Raw genomic sequence first — 17,475 nt, forward strand, 5'->3', positions numbered from 1 at the left:
TAATGGATTGGGTTGAAGTGTTTAACTGACGTCTAGTTGTAACTGGTCTGCTAATACGTCATTCTCTGTCCTCCTTTTACTGCAATTATGTAATATTGTTCATCCCAGGACCTGAGCAAACGCATCATGTCCCTAAATTAGGGATTCGAAGGTCATTAGAATGTAAAACAGGGTTTCCCAAACTCGGTCCAGGGGCCCCCTTGGGTACACGTGTTTGCCCTTGCACTACACAGCTGATTCAGGACCGACTTTGGGAAACTGATGTAGAACACTGGATTTTAAATAATGTTCTGTGTTGTTAGGATAAAGAATTCAATCTATTAAATCATAAACATCTAATTAATCATAATGTATGATGCTGAATTATAGCGTTTTTTTACCATTCATCCAAGAGCCTATACGGTAGGTGCATAGACTTATGTATAGTAGCAAACGATGTCCCCAATTCCCTCTTGCTTTCAGGATTATTTTCTGTTTATACTCCAATCACTGGTTTTTCCTCTTTGTCCACAGGGGTAATATGTTAACCAATAATGTTCTGTTTATCAAGGTCTCCTTCCTGTGTGTTTACCATGAACCTGGGTGGTCAGCCTAACCGCGCTTCTTAACACCTGGAAGCTAGCCGCACCAATGTGCCTGAGGAAACACTGTTCAACTGATGACCGAGGTCAGCATGCAGGCGCCCGGCCTGCCACAAGGAGTTGCTAGAGAGCGATGAGCCAAGTAAAGCCCTCCCCCCAACCCGGATGATACTGGCCCAATTGTGTACCGTCCTATGGGACTCCCGATCATGGCCGGTTGTGATACAGCCCTGGATCGAACCCGGGTCTTTAGTGATGCCTCTAGCACTGCGATGCAGATGCCTTAGACCGCTGTGCCACTCGGGAGGCCCAGGGTCAATTTTTCTAAGTCTTTTACATAAGAAGGTGGCGTTTCGAGGTAGCTGAGCTGAAGAGGGAGAGAGGGAAAACACCCTGCTGTGAGGCAATACTCTTATCAGCCCCCTTTGACCTTTAGTCCCGAATTCACGTCACAACCCTCCCACTTATGTCACCTCTGCATATTGACCGAGAGGCAAACTCTTCACTCCACATGTACCAGCATTATGATTTGAACGGTTCTGGGACATCAGTCCATTCCAACATGTGCTCAAACATTTTGCCCCCCTAAAAATAAAATGTTTCATAGTGACATATAACTTATTGTAGAGCATTAAGGTAGCTGCTAGCATGGCTAAACCAGACTGAACACTACAGCCTGGTATGTTTAAACCTCATCAATAGGCAGCCAATTGCAATAAAGCCAACTATTTCACCTGGTCTGTCACAATTTCATCAGGAACACCAGTTACCTTTTGACAGACTGTCATGCATCTGGCTGTTAGCCAATTAAACTCTCCCACCCTAAGCCCCTGTCCTCCACACCCTAACTCCTATTGGCTGAGAGCTTAGACAAGCCTCTAGAACAGCTGGTACGATGGGTCCCCTGCATGTTACTGATGTTATTGGTAGAAATGTTGTAGATAAGCAACATATTGGTGTAATGAAGTGAATGATTACATTCAGTAAACCCGTCTTCGTGTTACTGATACTTCTGCTATTCATATAGGTCTGCTGATAGCTGTGGGGTGAACAGAGTAAAAGAGCCCCAGTGGTTCCAAATACTCTGTGGTAGATAGCTATGTAAACTCAGCAAAAAAAGAAACGTCCCTTTTTCAGGACCCTGTCTTTCAAAGATAATTTGTAAAAATCCAAATAACTTTACAGATCTTCATTGTAAAGGGTTTAAACACAGTTTCCCATGCTTGTTCAATGAACCATAAACAATTAATGAACATTCACCTGTGGAACGGTCGTTAAGACACTAACAACTTACAGACGGTATGCAATTAAGGTCACAGTTATGAAAACCTAGGACACTAAAGAGGCCTTTCTACTGACTCTGAAAAACACCAAAATGGAGATGCCCAGGGTCCCTGCTCATCTGCGTGAACGTGCCTTAGGCATGCTGCAAGAAGGCATGAGGACTGCAGATGTGGCCAGGGCAATAAATTGCAATGTCCGTACTGTGAGATGCCTAAGACAGCGCTACAGGGAGACAGGATGGACAGCTGATCGTCCTCGCAGTGGCGGACCACGTGTAACAACACCTGCACAAGATCGGTACATCCGAACATCACACCTGTGGGACAGGTACAGGATGGCAACAACAACTGCCCGAGTTACACCAGGAACGCACAATCCCTCCATCAGTGCTCAAACTGTCCGCAATAGGCTGAGAGAGGCTGGACTGAGGGCTTGTAGGCCTGTTGTAAGGCAGGTCCTCACCAGACATCACCGGCAACAACGTTGCCTATGGGCACAAACCCACCATCGCTGGACCAGACAGGACTGGAAAAAGTGCTCTTCACTGACGAGTCGCGGTTTTGTCTCACCAGGGGTGATGGTCTGATTCGAGTTTATAGTCGAAGGAATGAGTGTTACACCGAGGCCTGTACTCTGGAGCGGGAGCGATTTGGAAGTGGAGGGTCCGTCATGGTCTGGGGCGGTGTGTCACAGCATCATCGGACTGAGCTTGTTGTCATTGCAGGCAATCTCAACACTGTGCGTTACAGGGAAGACATCCTCCTCCCTCATGTGGTACCCTTCCTGCAGGCTCATCCTGACATGACCCTCCAGCATGACAATGCCACCAGCCATACTGCTCATTCTGTGCATGATTTCCTTCAAGACAGGAATGTCAGTGTTCTGCCATGGCCAGCGAAGAGCCCGGATCTCAATGCCATTGAGCACGTCTGGAACCTGTTGGATTGGAGGGTGAGGGCTAGGGCCATTCCCCGCAGAAATGTCCGGGAACTTGCAGGTGCCTTGGTGGAAGAGTGGGGTAACATCTCACAGCAAGAACTGGCAAATCTGGTGCTGTCCATAAGGAGGAGATGCACTGCAGTAATTAATGCAGCTGGTGGCCACACCGGATACTGACTGTTACTTTTGATTTTGACCCCCCCCTTTGTTCAGGGACACATTATTCCATTTCTGTTAGTCACATGTCTGTGGAACTTGTTCAGTTTATGTCTCAGTTGTTGAATCTTGTTATGTTCATACAAATATTTACACATGTTAAGTTTGCTGAAAATAAACTCAGTTGACAGTGAGAGGACGTTTCTTTTTTTGCTGAGTTTATGACAAAAGGCACCAAAAGGTACCATTACACAATGAGTGGTCAATGTTGCCACATTGCACTGGGATTAATGAAATATTCCCATTAAATGTTGCATTGTAGTTACAATGTAATGTACCGGTAAATGTGTTGTTTTTCACAAATGTTAGAAGCTGTGCGCTGCTGTAGGGTTGATTTGGACATTGACTTTCTTGACAGTGAGCGGACTTTGGTTTGGCCCATGCTCCTGTACACAGTAACGCCTCTCTCTGTGGCAAGTCAGTAAAAAATCAAATAAATATGAGGATGCACAACTCCTTTTTCCAGGGTTAGGGCTGGCTCCCTGGGACTATAGTTTGGGCTCTCACGTCCTGCAGTAAACCAATAGCTAGTCAAACGGAATTTAATCCACTGGATTAATAACAATGTAAGTACTCTCAGATATTACCTGTTAGATTTCGCTACACTCGCAATAACATCTGCTAACCATGTGTATGTGACCAATACAATTTGATTTGATTTGACCAACATGGTTTAATTTTTTGTTGTTGATTAGACCTAGTATAGGTTTTGTAAATCTTGGTTTCTTTTTGAGATGTGTTGCACCATTTAACTTTTAACCTGGATTAGTTAATTTAAGGTTCAATCTTTAAACTATGATTAGTTACACGTGTCATAATGGATTCACCATAGCAATATGTTCTCATTCTATTTCTATGGAAATAAATTAGCACTGGTCATTGCTAGCTAGCTAGCTAGCAAATTAAGTTTGAAATACAGGTTATTAAAACTCTACTTTTTGGTCAAATTAGTTAGCTGGCTAGTTGACTTTTACAATCATGGTATCCACGAGCATTAATCACACTGAAAATAAAACACATACACTGACATTTTATCAATTTAAACCTCCTGCAGGAGCAGTTTAGAATAGTAGAATAATCCCTTATCTACATTTTAATTTGATTTTAAAACAAAGGAGACAGAAGATTTAAACTAAGAACAAAATTAAACTTAGTTTAGAAGGATTACATTTAACAAAGATTCATTTAAAACTAGGTTTAAAATGTGGTGCAACAAGATTAATACTTAAACCTTGATTTAACCCAGTTAATAAACCTTGATTAAACCCATTTAATTACCTTGATTTAACCCAGTTTAAACCTTGATTACCCAGTATAAGTTAATCCATGTTTGTGCAACCCACCCCTAGATATCACTGATGTTTATTTGATCTGGCTGATTGTATAGATTATTATAATCAATGCTGTTCAGTTGTTATTATGATGGAGTGTTTTCAAATATCACTAAATCCCTCCTGCCACAACAATAGGCTACACACTGCACAGGCTATTGTACTTTTGAAACCGAATCAACAAATTGACCGTCATATTTACTCAACAATTCCCTAAGTATGCACAGCATTTTCCTAAGTTCCAAGGATGATAAGAGAGAATAGATGCGGCAGTGTTGACATCCTTCCCTCTTCCTCCTTCACTGTTTGCAGTACCAGGGACCATGGTGGGAATGAAGCCCTCCGATACACCCCCTACCCTGGGGGTGAAGCTGCTGAGTGCTGGCTCAGCGGCCTGCATCGCTGACCTGGTCACCTTTCCCCTGGATACAGCCAAAGTCAGACTCCAGGTAATGGTTCGCTGTCCACCACCAGTCCTGAAGACTTGAGTCTGACCTCCTGTAACACTGAATTTTACTGGCACCTCCTGTAACACTGATTCTTGTGGGGACCTCTGTTAACACTGACACTTGTGAACCCCAGATTCAGGGAGAGAAGGTGGCGTCGGAAGCTACCAAGGGCATCCGCTACAGGGGGGTGTTTGGGACAATCAGTACCATGATCCGGACGGAGGGGCCCAGGTCGCTGTATAACGGTCTGGTGGCGGGCTTACAGAGACAGATGTGCTTTGCCTCCATCAGGATCGGCTTCTATGACAACGTCAAAAATTTCTACTCTGGCGGAGCAGACAGTAAATTAGGATAACAGTTATTAATCTGAGATAATAATCTGTGATGTTACATATTTTGTACCAAGAGAAGAAGCATCATATATTACCTCAATCATCATTCTTTCAGTACTTAACAAACCCTCTTACCCCCTCTGCCCCCTGTCCTATCCCAGCTGCAAATATTGGTATCCGTATCTTGGCCGGCTGCACCACAGGGGCCATGGCTGTGTCTTTCGCCCAGCCCACTGACGTGGTGAAGGTCCGCTTCCAGGCCCAGGTCAACCTGACCGGGGTGGCTCGTCGCTACACGGGCACCATGCAGGCCTACAAACACATTTTCAACCACGAGGGCATCCGCGGGCTCTGGAAAGGTTAGTCAGTACAACCCTGGGCCCCATTGGTTGATTTCCCAGTAACACCCATCTCCATTGGTTGTGTTGCTGCTAATCTTGAGCCCCATTGACTGTGTTTGTCCTTAGTAGAACTGTTTGCATAGAAAATACCAAAGATGGTTGTCTATGGCAGTATGTCACTGTCATCCAATGTCAGGGATGTACAGATATTGATTGGAGCAGATGCTGCAATGTTGATGATCCCGTAGGACAGAACTTGAGTGCACCTGAAAATAAAGCTTGGCTTTGCAGGTTGTTGTTGAGTTTTCTAGTGCCTTTTACCAACCGACCTGCTTCTTGTTCACTCTAGGCTGTCTACCCAACATCACTAGGAACGCTCTGGTCAACTGCACAGAGCTTGTGACCTATGACCTCATCAAGGAGGCCATTCTTAGGCACAAACTGTTGTCAGGTGAGTGGGTGCTATTGGTGCATACAGTCACAGCGAGACATCTGACTGGGCAGAAGTCCACACGCCCTCTCGCTCTATTGTCCTTCATGTGTCTTGAAAGCCTGATAACAGTATACATATTGGTACATAATATTCTGTCCAGCTATGGAATATCACGGAGCTAACGTTTATCTAATGGATTTTTATTGCACCTTTCACAACAAAGCGGTATAAAACAGAGATATGGATTTCCTGCAGGCCTCAAGACAGAGGCCTTATACATTACAGTGTATCTGCATGGCACCACTTGAACATTAACTTTAGTGTCAGCATTTCTGTTATACATCTGTGTTAATCAACTAGTTCATCTAAGGTTCAATCTTTAAACTATGATTAGTTACACGTGTCATAATGGATTCACCATAGCAATATGTTCTCATTCTATTTCTATGGAAACAAGCCAGCGCTGGTCATTGCTAGCTCGCTAGCAAATTGAGTTTAAAATACAGGCTATTAAAACGAATTGCACTTTTTGGTCAAATTAGTTGACTTTTACAAACATGGTATCCACAAAATCTAAAATCGTTAATCATACTGAAAATAGGTGCCCATTGATATCTTTGTGACAGTGTTTCAAAAGGGCTTGTGATGACCGTTTTCCCACAGATAACCTCCCGTGCCATTTTGCTTCTGCGTTCGGCGCCGGCTTCGTTACCACCTGCATTGCCTCTCCGGTGGACGTGGTGAAGACACGATACATGAACTCTCCGCCGGGCCAGTATAAGAGTGCCATCAACTGTGCCTGGACCATGGCCACCAAAGAGGGACCCACGGCCTTCTACAAAGGGTGAGCTCACAGACAGTCACACACACTGTACAAACAGACCTGTGTCCTTCAGTCTGTTGATAGAACAAGGCAGTTGGACGTAGTTGTACATTTTAGAATCCTCAATGATATATAATTGATTTTGCTGTTTTGGGTGGTTACCTTGACACAGTAACTCTACCAGAGGAGGCTGGTGGGAGGAGATATAGGAGGACTGGCTCATTGTAATGGCTGGAATAGAATCAAACATATTTAAACCACGTTTGACTATGTTCCATTTGTAACATTCTAGCCATTACAATGAGCCCATCCTCCTATAGCTCCTCCCAGCAGCCACCTCTGAACTCTACTAAGCAAAACTTTGGAGCATTCGCAGGGATCTTTAGTTGAAAGTCTCTCCCAGACAGGCCAACTAATGTTTCATTTGTCCTCTCTTGTTCCCTGTAGATTTGTGCCCTCGTTTCTAAGGCTGGGCTCATGGAACGTTGTGATGTTCGTGTCGTTTGAGCAGCTCAAGAGAGTCATGATGTTAGGAAAGAAGAAGATGGAGGACAAAAGTTAACTTCATTCCTACGTGCAAAGAGCCCTTACCAATGATGGATTGACAAGCGCACAAACCCTAGCCATATTGAGTTGGACCCACAATGCAGTGTAGACTACAGGAATACTATGGACCACGATCCATAACGTTAAGATTCCTATGTGTTTGACTGTCAGCATGTTGTATGAATAATGAGGAATCCTTTGTTAAAAAAGGAGTTATGAAAGTGTATTTGAAGTGCATCTACCTTGGAGAATAGTTTTATTTTCTCTATTTTTATTTATTTTGACCTATACTTCTCCTACGGTCTCAAACCAGTCCTTGGGGACCTCTAGCCATTCTCTATAGTGTATTTAGCACGCCTGCCAAATGGGAAGTAATCAGCAAGCCGCTGTTCCTTTAAATCAGGTGTACTAGGGTTAGGATACAGTACTTTAGGAACGACTGCTGGGCTACCAGGACTGGGTAGAAAAAGGCTTCCCTTGTATTGTGTGCTTAAATTTAAGCCCCAACAAGAACTGCTCCTCGGTCGCCGATGGCGTGGATGTCGGTTAAGGCAGCCCCCTCCGCAACGCTCTGATTTAGAGGGGTTAAATGCAGACACATTTCAGTTGAATGCATTCAGTTGTGCAACTGACTAGGTATCCTCCTTTCCCTTCCCTTAATTCCCCCAAAAAACTTGTAATAAGTTATAGTTTAATAATTAGTATTTAGATGTTGGTAATTTGCATTATATTGAACTTTATAAATATACTTATTTTGTTTGTCTGTGTTCATTGTATTGTTCATTACACGCTCCATTTAATCTCAATCTCGGCCTGACAGCTGACAATCATCACACACTCATCCGAAAACATCACAGGTTTAATTTATTAACACCGGGCATGTGTCAGTCGTTACAAAGATCCATACTGGGTCTACAAAATGTAAAATCACCTTCAAAAAAAATCAGGGCCCACGGCCTATAAATAACAGACAAAATACCATACAAAGTCAGCTTTCAGCAAAGACAATATTGTACGAATGTGTGGAATAGGCGGCGGCGTAATAACCAGCGATCTCAGCACCACCTATTGAAATGTATTGACAACAATGACGGTATCAATTCAAACGCATTAAAACATGCACAAAGCTTTCAGTGTCTGAGTATGTAGTACAACCATTGAGCATTAGGTAAACAAATTATTCCTTAGTTAAGTCTACTACGATATAAATTCCCTCTCTGGACACATATTTGATTCCTGAGCAAGAAGGACAAATACGAGAATGAGTAGGCAACGTTATTATGAATACATGCCAGACGGCACTTGTTGACTTTGTTAAATAAATTCAAACCTAGTTACCAGCTAGTTAATATTACTCACCAATCTCCATTTCCTGTGTAATTCCTTTCCATGTCCACTGAAAAGTACACAGCCAATCAACTACATAGAACTAGTGCCCTAATATTTTATTTCCCCTTTTTTAATATTTTAAGCAATGGAATGGTCATTATTTGAGGCAGAGGGTTGAATTCCAGTCTCCTGGTCTTATTTCTAAAAGCTACTAAAGTCACTAATTTATACAATAAAAAAAAAGGTGTGTAGATTGGGTCTAAACTAAGATCGAAGGGATAGCTAGCTCAAAATGTCCCTTATAGATTTGGAAGTACGCTGTAGTGTATCGAGGTTCCGGTGGTCCCAATTAGGTCCAAGCGAGACCCGTTCAGTCGGTCGGTCGGTCAGTTACTTCTTGGACTATCCGTCATGGTGAGGGCGACAGCGGGGTCCAGTAGTTGAATCTTGATATTGTCGTGGAACTTTTCCCTGTAGCGGTTGAACTCCATGATGCTCTCGGGCTCCTCCTCCACCCAGAACTTATCAAACTTGTACACCAGGTAACCTGAAGCAGGGAGGCCAAGACAGAGTTAGGGGGTTGGGTAACCTGAAGCAGGGAGGCCAAGACAGAGTTAGGGGGTTAGGTAACCTGAAGCAGGGAGGCCAAGACAGAGTTAGGGGGTTGGGTAACCTGAAGCAGGGAGGTCAAGACGGAGTTAGGGGGTTAGGTAACCTGAAGCAGGGAGGCCAAGACAGAGTTAGGGGGTTAGGTAACCTGAAGCAGGGAGGCCAAGACAGAGTTAGGGGGTTAGGTAACCTGAAGCAGGGAGTTGTCCCCTATGCTACTGACAAACAGAGTTGAGCGCAATTAGCATACACTTACAGAACAGCTGATGGAGGTGCTGCAGTTGGGGTCTCCCAGACACAGTGTTGTAGAAGTGGGGTTTGAGAGCACCACTCTTCAGTAAACTGTACGCCATCTCCGTCAGGTTGATACCCACTATGGCATAGGAGTACCTGAAACATCACACGCATATGCTAATCATTAAAAGGCTATAAATATGTTGTCAAAGTAGGTTTACTTTGGGTGTGCTTGTTTTAGCTTGTTTGGTGCCCAGGTGGGCAGAGGTTTCACTTTAGGACTAATGGAAAAGTCTCAAATGTGGAAACTCCACCCACCCAGTACATTGGGCAAGCTAAAAAATAAAAAAATATTGATAGATGAGTGAATATACTGAAATGTGCATCAGAACCATAGCTGACATATAAAGAACAGAGTTCAACAGGCAAGTCAACTCCTAAAATGAGGTAATTACATAATCCTTACCCCAGTTTGGGATGGTTTGCGTGGGACAGCACTTGCCGAGCCTCTTCAGTGTAGTTCTCACTAAAGAATCTGTAATAAACAAGATACCGAATTAAAAAAAGTTAAGAAATCTAGCTTAAACTTGAGATAAAAAATATACAACTTTTCAGAATACTGATGAGCAAGGTTAGATTGTTAAGGACTGGACAGTCATTCAGACAACACAACTTACACAAGGTTGGTTAGGCCCAACATGCCCATTCCTCGGAAGTCAGTCTTGGGGTCATCGCCTTGGAAACCAATGTCGCCCCACTGTTTGGTAACTCTGGACTCCAGTTTGACCTCGGGCATCAACAGGTCCCATAACTGTAGAGTCAGACAAGTCCATTCCTGTTAATACTTTACACTTACCTTTAAATAGAGATGATATGAAAACGTTTGAAACAGTCATGTTGAATCATCTCATCCAGAAACCTTCCATTGCTCCATGCTAGTCATTGACATAAAAAAAAATGAACGGCAGCAGTACCTTCAAAAGCATTTCCTCGTGTTGGACTTTATCCGAGTCAAAAGTCTCCTTCCTCAACTCTTCCACGGACGTGAATAAGTTCCTGTATCCTGTTATTTGTAAGAGACACAACTTCAGATTCACCTTAAACCTAGGACCAAAGAGACACACACATTACTCATCAATACATATCATATAAAATAATATATAGAAAATATGAATAAAACAGTAAAAGGGTAACAAGACTGACGTGGGATCCCTCTGCGTTTTGACATTCTTTTCCCTCATGATAAGATCCAGATACTTCTCCAAGCCGTCCTCCTCCACGTCCACAGCAGCTCTTAACAGCTGGAGAGAGGGAAGGAGAGAGGAAGAGAGAGGAAGGGGAAAAGGAAGGAGGGACAGAGGAGAGAGATGGTGTGATTAGTCATCTCATCCATGGTAATAGCTCAGAGTTTGTGTTAGTACTTCTCCTACAGACTATGCCGTCATAACACGCACGATGATCACAGAGGTCAGATGATGGAACAACCAACTATGTATTACCTACTGCCTTAACTTCGTATGGGGGGAAATGCCATAGTACCAGAGTGATGCTGAGACTCCCTTTAAAATGTATGCCAAACAAAAACGAATAATTGCAAAGTTAAGCAAACCATACAACTATGCACCAAGACGACTTCCAACAGTGCAGATGCAGAGGTTTGGTAAGTGAATGACGACACCAACAGCACAAACCGGCATTTTATTACCAAACTTTGCATCTGCACTGTTCAACTAAATGTGTTTTTGTAAAATATTCTGTGGAAATTGTTAAAAGTAGTCGTGTGCGTAGAGTTGTATGTTTTGTTTAACTATGCAATCATTGGTATTTTGTTTTCCATTCATTTTAAAAGTGAAAAATCAGAGTCTTTGCATATCTCTGTTACCATGGAAATGCCCATGACCTGTTGATAAGAATGTGCTTAGCATAACAAGAATAACAACCATCGCGGTACTGATCAATGGATTTCTTAAGTGGGTTAAATGTAACAGTTGATTGTGGTTGTCTGTATGATAACTAGTCAACCATGCATTCCTGCTTCAGTAAAAATCAAGTGAAAGGAACGATTTCCAACATTTACCTTAGATTTGGAGTTCTTGAGTGAGTATTCTGAATGAAGAAAAATCAAATGACAGGTTAAAATGATAATGAATAGCACAACTGACAACTTGTTTTTCGTATGGGTTGGGTAGTGTTCATTAGGTGTCGAATGGAGGAAAAACAGGTAGGACTATCTGGACTTGTCCAATTAGAGACGCCAATTATTGTTTTTCCCGTAACAAAATGTTTTAAAACATGTTCTGTTGCCCTAATGAACACCATTTAGCTCTAGAATGTAACCTCACCTGCTTTTGTTGTCCTGGGCGCCCCAGGCTTGTAGCCGGCACAAATCCTTTGCAGCTCGCATTGCCCTGTCACCTGTCTGATGAACCACTTCAGCCAGTATCTAAGGAAGGATGTGTAGAAGTATCCCCAGATGCTGCCGAACATGGTCTACAACACAAACATGTCAGCAAGAGTTCCAAATACAACAAGGCAAGTGAATAACACCATAATCATAAGAGTCATCCAAGACATAGGACAGCAATGGCGAGCCATGCATCTTCTTCGAGACATTGACAAATGAACACCCAAAAAGATTCCCGTGTACTCCAGACAAGCCTATCGATTTATCCTTTAGTTGAACGCCTTGCAATGGAGAAAAAAAATCCAGCGATGGTAATGTCTTTGTAGTAGGAGTTAGCTATTGATACCTTCAAGCTATCAGTCTTTAAAGTACTGCAGGACCTCCCCAAAAACAATCATTGGCTACTCTGTACAAAATCCCATATCCAATGGGAATGGACTCAATGGCATGTCATCAGATAGACCTAGGTGGTCATGTCAGGTCAAGTCAATCACTGGAAAGTTACCTTAGCAGTAACTTTCCACGGTGTCCCCCTCCCAAATTATCTAAGTCTCTAACTGCAAGTATTTCACAATCATTGATTTGCTAGCAAGCCATCTGTTGAATGCTGTTCCAGGACAGTCATTTACTTAGCTAGGAAACCAGGCGTGACTCATTTTGCCAATTAGTGAGTAGTACAGCCTAGAAATCAGGTGCAGGCTGTGGCACTGCTGAACCAGGATTGCCAGTGAGTAGAGGTGAAATGAGAGAACCCGTAGCAACATGAACAGAAAGGCTCTATTGTAATTTGAGCTCCTACTTTAGCAGGTGTCTTTACACAAATGGCTTTGGCTTGGCAAAATAACTGCTTTTGTTAGCCGACTGACAGCTTGTCTTTTATTTAGCAGCTAGTTAGCTGCTAACTAACAGCTAACTAGTCAGCGCGTAGTAGATCGTCTCAGTTCAGCCACTGTGCCTCCACCGTAAAGCTTCAGCACAGTAGCTTCAGGTTTCTAAGTTAGTTGTTGGGGTACTAAAAAATGTACAGCAATTGCATTGACCGGTACAACACTAACTAGACTAGCTATAACAAACTATAACAAAGCTATCAACGGATAGCTGGCTAGCAAATCAATGATTGTGAAATACTTGCAGTTAGAGACTTAGATAACTAACCCCAGAAAGAAAGTCAACATGTTAATAAACACAGTTAGTTATACCTGGCTTTGAAGCGTTAGCTAGCTACCTAACGTTAGCTAGCTTAGCCACACAATCACAACAGGTTGTCAATATTTACCTCGAGTAATCAGGTGGATTATGTCAGCAATTACGCCTTGATTTGAGTGAAGATAGCAAGAAATAGACCTAGTGGTGAGCGTTATTTACTTTAGCAATGACAAATTCCTCAGATTACACTGAAAGAGATGTGTCCACTGAGGTAGTAATGTTGACAAGTCTTTTGGCTAACCTCTTCTTTGATTAATAGAATCTCGACGCACAAGTGTACCACTTTACCTTTGGCGCCACCTGTTGGGTTGGGGTATGGTGAGTTGATGGAATCCTGGGGTGTATTCAATACGCGCATTCTGTTGCAAAACGTTTTGCAACAGAACAGAAACCGTGTACTCCAAACACTCTTCAACGTGACATACAAGTTGTTGGGTTCTTAAACGGAAGTTTGTAGTTCCTTTTAATTGTATGGTTTCCACGTGTTGCCATTCCAATCTGAATAGTCTAAGGGTTTGGCACAAGCTGCTATAAATGATACATTCTGCTCTAAAGTGAACTGAAGTTTGTGGGGTTCCTTCCAACTTCTTCTAGCCGCTTATTTTTATTTTTAAGAGAGACACGACTGAACTACAACTTCTATTTAAGAACAAAACGGAACTCAACAACATTTGGAGTAAACTTTTTTACCTGCTAATTAATTGCACCCATCTGGTGTCCCAGGTCTAAATCAGTCCCCGATTAGACGGGAACAATGAAAAAAACAGTGGAACTGGCTTCGAGGTCCAGAGTTGAATTTGAGGGCACTAACCTATTATAATAGCTGCATTTCCTATACTTGCCACACGAAGGTGCGGATGTTGCATAGGATGTATGGTGAAAATACTTCCCTAAAGAAACCATGGTCACTGTTCATAGGGATTAAGTTTAACAGCTAGACAAACTCCTTGAATTAGTAGTGTGTTCATATTTGATTGAAGTATGGAATCAGACATGTCAATCTCCCATTTTTAAACACTAATGTTTTGGCAAAAAAAACATTGCATGTATGGATACTTTACTTTACCTATGATATAGCTTTATCAAACTAGGTATCTTCAACTATTTATCTATATATTTTAATCAATAATGTATCTATATATTATATATTTTTATATATTTATCTATATGGTATCTATATATGTCAATAGATTCCGATAGCACATTTGACCACATCAATCAAATCAAACTTTATTTGTCACATGCGCCGAATACAACAAGTGTTGACCTTACCGTGAAATGCTTACTTACAATCCCTTAACCAACAGTGCAGTTCAAGAAGAGTTAAGAAAATATTTACCAAATAGACTAAAGTAAAAAATAATAATAAAAACTAACACAATAAGAATAACAATAACAAGGCTATATACAGGTGGTACCGGTACTGAGTCAGTGTGCGGGGGTACAGGTTAGTTGAGGTAATTTGTACATGTAGGTAGGGGTGAAGTGACTATGCATAGATAACAAACAATGAGTAGTAGCAGTGTACAAAATGGGGGGGGGGGGGTCAATGTAAATAGTCTGGTGGGGATTTTATTAATTGTTCAGCAGACTTATGGCTTGGGGGTAGAAGCTGTTAAGGAGCCTTTTGGTCCTAGACTTGGCGCTCCGGTACCACTTGCTGTGCGGTAGCAGAGAAAACAGTCTATAACTTGGGTGACAATTTTTTGGGCTTTCCTCTGACACCGCCTAGTATATAGGTTCTGGATGGCAGGAAGTTTGGCCCCAGTGATGTACTGGGCCGTACGCACTACCCTCTGTAGCGCCTTACGGTCAGATGCTGAGCAGTTACCATACCAGGCTGTGATGCAACCGGTCAGGATGCTCTTGATGCTGCAGCTGTAGAACCTTTTGACAATCTGGGGACCCATGACAAATCTTTTCAGTCTCCTGAGGGGGAAAAGGTTTTGTCGTGCCCTCTTCACGACTGTCTTGGTATGTTTGGACCATGATAGTTCATCTGTACAGCACTTTGTGACATCAGCTGATGTAAGAAGGGCTTTATAAATACATTTAATTGATTGATTAGTGATGTGGACACTAAGGAACTTAAAACTCTCGACCAGCTCCACTACAGCTCCATCGATGTTAAGGGGCGTGTTCGGCCCGCCATTTCCTGTAGTCCACAATCAGCTCCTTTGTCTTGCTCACATTGAGGGAGAGGTTGTTGTCCTGACACCACACTGCCAGTTCTCTGACCTCCTCCCTATAGGCCGCCTCATCGTTGTCGGGGATCAGGCCTACCACTGTTGTGTTGTCAGCAAACTTAATGATGGTGTTGGAGTCGTGTTTGGCCACGCAGTCGTGGGTGAACAGGGAGTACAGGAGGGGACTAAGTACACACCCCTGAGGGGCCCCAGTGTTAAGGATCAGAGTGGCAGACGTGTTGTTGCCTACTCTTACCACCTGGGAGCGGCCCGTCAGGAAGTCCAGGATCCAGTTGCAGAGGGAGGTGTTTAGTCACAGAGTTCTTAGCTTAGTGATGAGCTTCGTGGGCACTATGGTGTTGAACGCTGAGCTGTAGTCAATGAACAGCATTCTCCCATAGGTGTTCCTTTTGTCCAGGTGGGGAAGGGCAGTGTGGAGTGCGATTGAGATTGCGTCATCTGTGGATCTGTTGGGGCAGTATGTGAATTGGAGTGGGTCTAGGGTGTCTGGGAGGATGCTGTTGATGTGACATATATGTTGTGGTGTGTTTAAATCGTAATTAAAAGGTCCAATGAAGCCATTTTTACCTCCAATATCAAATCAATTCTGGAAAACAATTAAGTACCTTACTGTGATTGTTTTCCATTTAAAATGTCTAAAAGAAAAAAATTACTTCTTAGTGAAGAGCAATTTCTCAAGTAGGACAGTCTGGGAGTGGTTTGTATGGGGAGGGGAAAACTTAAAACTAGCTGTTATTGGCAGAGAGGTTTGGAACTCTCTTTCTTATTGGTCTATTAACTCATTTACCACATGGTGATGTCACAACAGAAGGCCAAAACTCCATCCCACCAAAACAGGCTGAAATTTCAGGCAAACTTTTTTAACAGCTTTTACACTCAAGGGGTATTATCCTTTTCACAGTATTATTATTGTGGAAATATATAGACATATATATATACAGTACCAGTCAAAAGTTTGGACACACCTACTCATTCAAGAGTTTTTCTTTCTTTTTACTATTTTATACATTGTAGAATAATAGTAAAGACATCAACACTATGAAATAACACATGGAATCATGTAGTAACCAAAAAAGTGTTAAACAAATCAAAATCTATGTTATATTTGAGATTCTTCAAAGTTGCCACCCTTTGCCTTGATGACAGCTTTGCACACTCTTGGCATTCTCTCAACCAGCTTCATGAGGTAGTCACCTGGAAAACATTTCAATTAACAGGTGTGCCTTGTTAAAAGTTCATTTGTGGAATTTCTTTCCTTCTTAATGCGTTTGAGCCAATCAGTTGTGTTGTGACAAGGTAGGGGTGGTATACAGAAGATAGCCCTATTTGGTAAAACACCAAGTCCATATTATGGCAAGAACAGCTCAAATAAGCAAAGAGAAACGACAGTCCATCATTACTTTAAGACATGAAGGTCAGTAAATACGGACAATTTCAAGAACTTTGAAAGTTTCTTCAAGTGAAGTTGCAAAAACCATCAAGCGCTATGATGAAACTGGCTCTCATGAGGACCGCCACAGGAAAGGAAGACCCAGAGTTACCTCTGCTGCAGAGGATCAGTTCATTAGAGTTAATGGCACCTCAGATTGCAGCCCAAATAAATACTTCACGGAGTTCAAGTAACAGACACATCTTAATATCAACTGTTCAGAGGAGACTGCGTGAATCAGGTCTTCATGGTCGAATTGCTGCAAGGAAACCACTACTAAAGTCACCAATAAGAAGAAGAGACTTGCTTGATCCAAGAAACATGAGCAATGGACATTAGACCAGTGGAAATCTGTCCTTTGGTCTGATGAGTCCAAATTTGAGATTTTTGGTTCCAACTGCTGTGTCTTTATGACACGCGGAGTAGGTGAACGGTTGATCTCCGCATGTGTTTTTCCCACCAAGAAGCATGGAGGAGGAGGTGTGATGGTGTGGGGGTGCTTTGCTGGTGACACTGTCTGTGATTTATTTTGAATTCCAGGCACACTTAACCAGCATGGCTACCACAGCATTCTGCAGCGATACGCCATCCCATCTGGTTTGGCTTAGTGGGACTATCATTTGTTTTTCAACAGGACAATGACCCAACACACTTCCAGGCTGTGTACGGGCTATTTGACCAAGAAGAAGAGTGATGGAGTGCTGCATCAGATGACCTGGCCTCCACAATCCCCCGACCTCAACCAAATTGAGATGGTTTGGGATAAGTTAGACCGCAGAGTG

The 17,475-nt window shown here is 42.6% G+C and overlaps 2 protein-coding genes across 3 annotated transcripts; one reads left to right on the forward strand and one right to left on the reverse strand.

Moving 5' to 3' along the window:
- Positions 1-3,465: 3,465 nt before the first annotated feature.
- LOC115202256 (mitochondrial uncoupling protein 2) lies at positions 3,466-8,034 on the forward strand. The gene is made up of 7 exons (XM_029766272.1): positions 3,466-3,586; positions 4,664-4,800; positions 4,934-5,141; positions 5,294-5,491; positions 5,823-5,924; positions 6,570-6,750; positions 7,177-8,034. Exons 2-7 carry the CDS (start codon positions 4,675-4,677, stop codon positions 7,289-7,291), a joined length of 930 nt encoding a protein of 309 aa, XP_029622132.1. The 5' UTR covers positions 3,466-3,586; positions 4,664-4,674; the 3' UTR covers positions 7,292-8,034.
- An 88-nt stretch (positions 8,035-8,122) lies between these two features.
- Positions 8,123-13,317, reverse strand: LOC115202257 (ELMO domain-containing protein 2). 2 transcript variants are annotated; one of them, XM_029766273.1, is made up of 9 exons: positions 13,128-13,317; positions 11,790-11,937; positions 11,525-11,553; positions 10,651-10,748; positions 10,422-10,551; positions 10,125-10,258; positions 9,914-9,982; positions 9,470-9,603; positions 8,123-9,151 (listed from the first exon to the last, which is right to left on the reverse strand). In XM_029766273.1, exons 2-9 carry the CDS (start codon positions 11,932-11,934, stop codon positions 8,991-8,993), a joined length of 900 nt encoding a protein of 299 aa, XP_029622133.1. In that variant the 5' UTR covers positions 11,935-11,937; positions 13,128-13,317; the 3' UTR covers positions 8,123-8,990. The 2 variants fall into 2 exon arrangements, with proteins under 2 accessions (XP_029622133.1, XP_029622135.1); XM_029766275.1 differs by having other exon boundaries at positions 13,217-13,303.
- Between the last annotated feature and the right edge of the window lie 4,158 nt (positions 13,318-17,475).

Source organism: Salmo trutta, chromosome 11, assembly GCF_901001165.1.
Source record: "Salmo trutta chromosome 11, fSalTru1.1, whole genome shotgun sequence".
Taxonomy (NCBI): domain Eukaryota; kingdom Metazoa; phylum Chordata; class Actinopteri; order Salmoniformes; family Salmonidae; genus Salmo; species Salmo trutta.

What these genes read in the sequence shown, in the direction of transcription:
- LOC115202256 (XM_029766272.1), top strand. Translation starts at nt 4,675, where the DNA reads ATGGTGGGAATGAAGCCCTCCGATACACCCCCTACCCTGGGGGTGAAG. An exon ending in CATCCGCGGGCTCTGGAAAG is followed by an intron (nt 5,492 to 5,822) that starts GTTAGTCAGTAC and finishes TGTTCACTCTAG; the next exon opens with GCTGTCTACCCAACATCACT. An exon ending in TAGGCACAAACTGTTGTCAG is followed by an intron (nt 5,925 to 6,569) that starts GTGAGTGGGTGC and finishes GTTTTCCCACAG; the next exon opens with ATAACCTCCCGTGCCATTTT.
- LOC115202257 (XM_029766273.1), bottom strand. Translation starts at nt 11,934, where the DNA reads ATGTTCGGCAGCATCTGGGGATACTTCTACACATCCTTCCTTAGATAC. An exon ending in TTGGGCCTAACCAACCTTGT is followed by an intron (nt 9,983 to 10,124) that starts GTAAGTTGTGTT and finishes TGTTTATTACAG; the next exon opens with ATTCTTTAGTGAGAACTACA. An exon ending in GCACCTCCATCAGCTGTTCT is followed by an intron (nt 9,152 to 9,469) that starts GTAAGTGTATGC and finishes TCCCTGCTTCAG; the next exon opens with GTTACCTGGTGTACAAGTTT.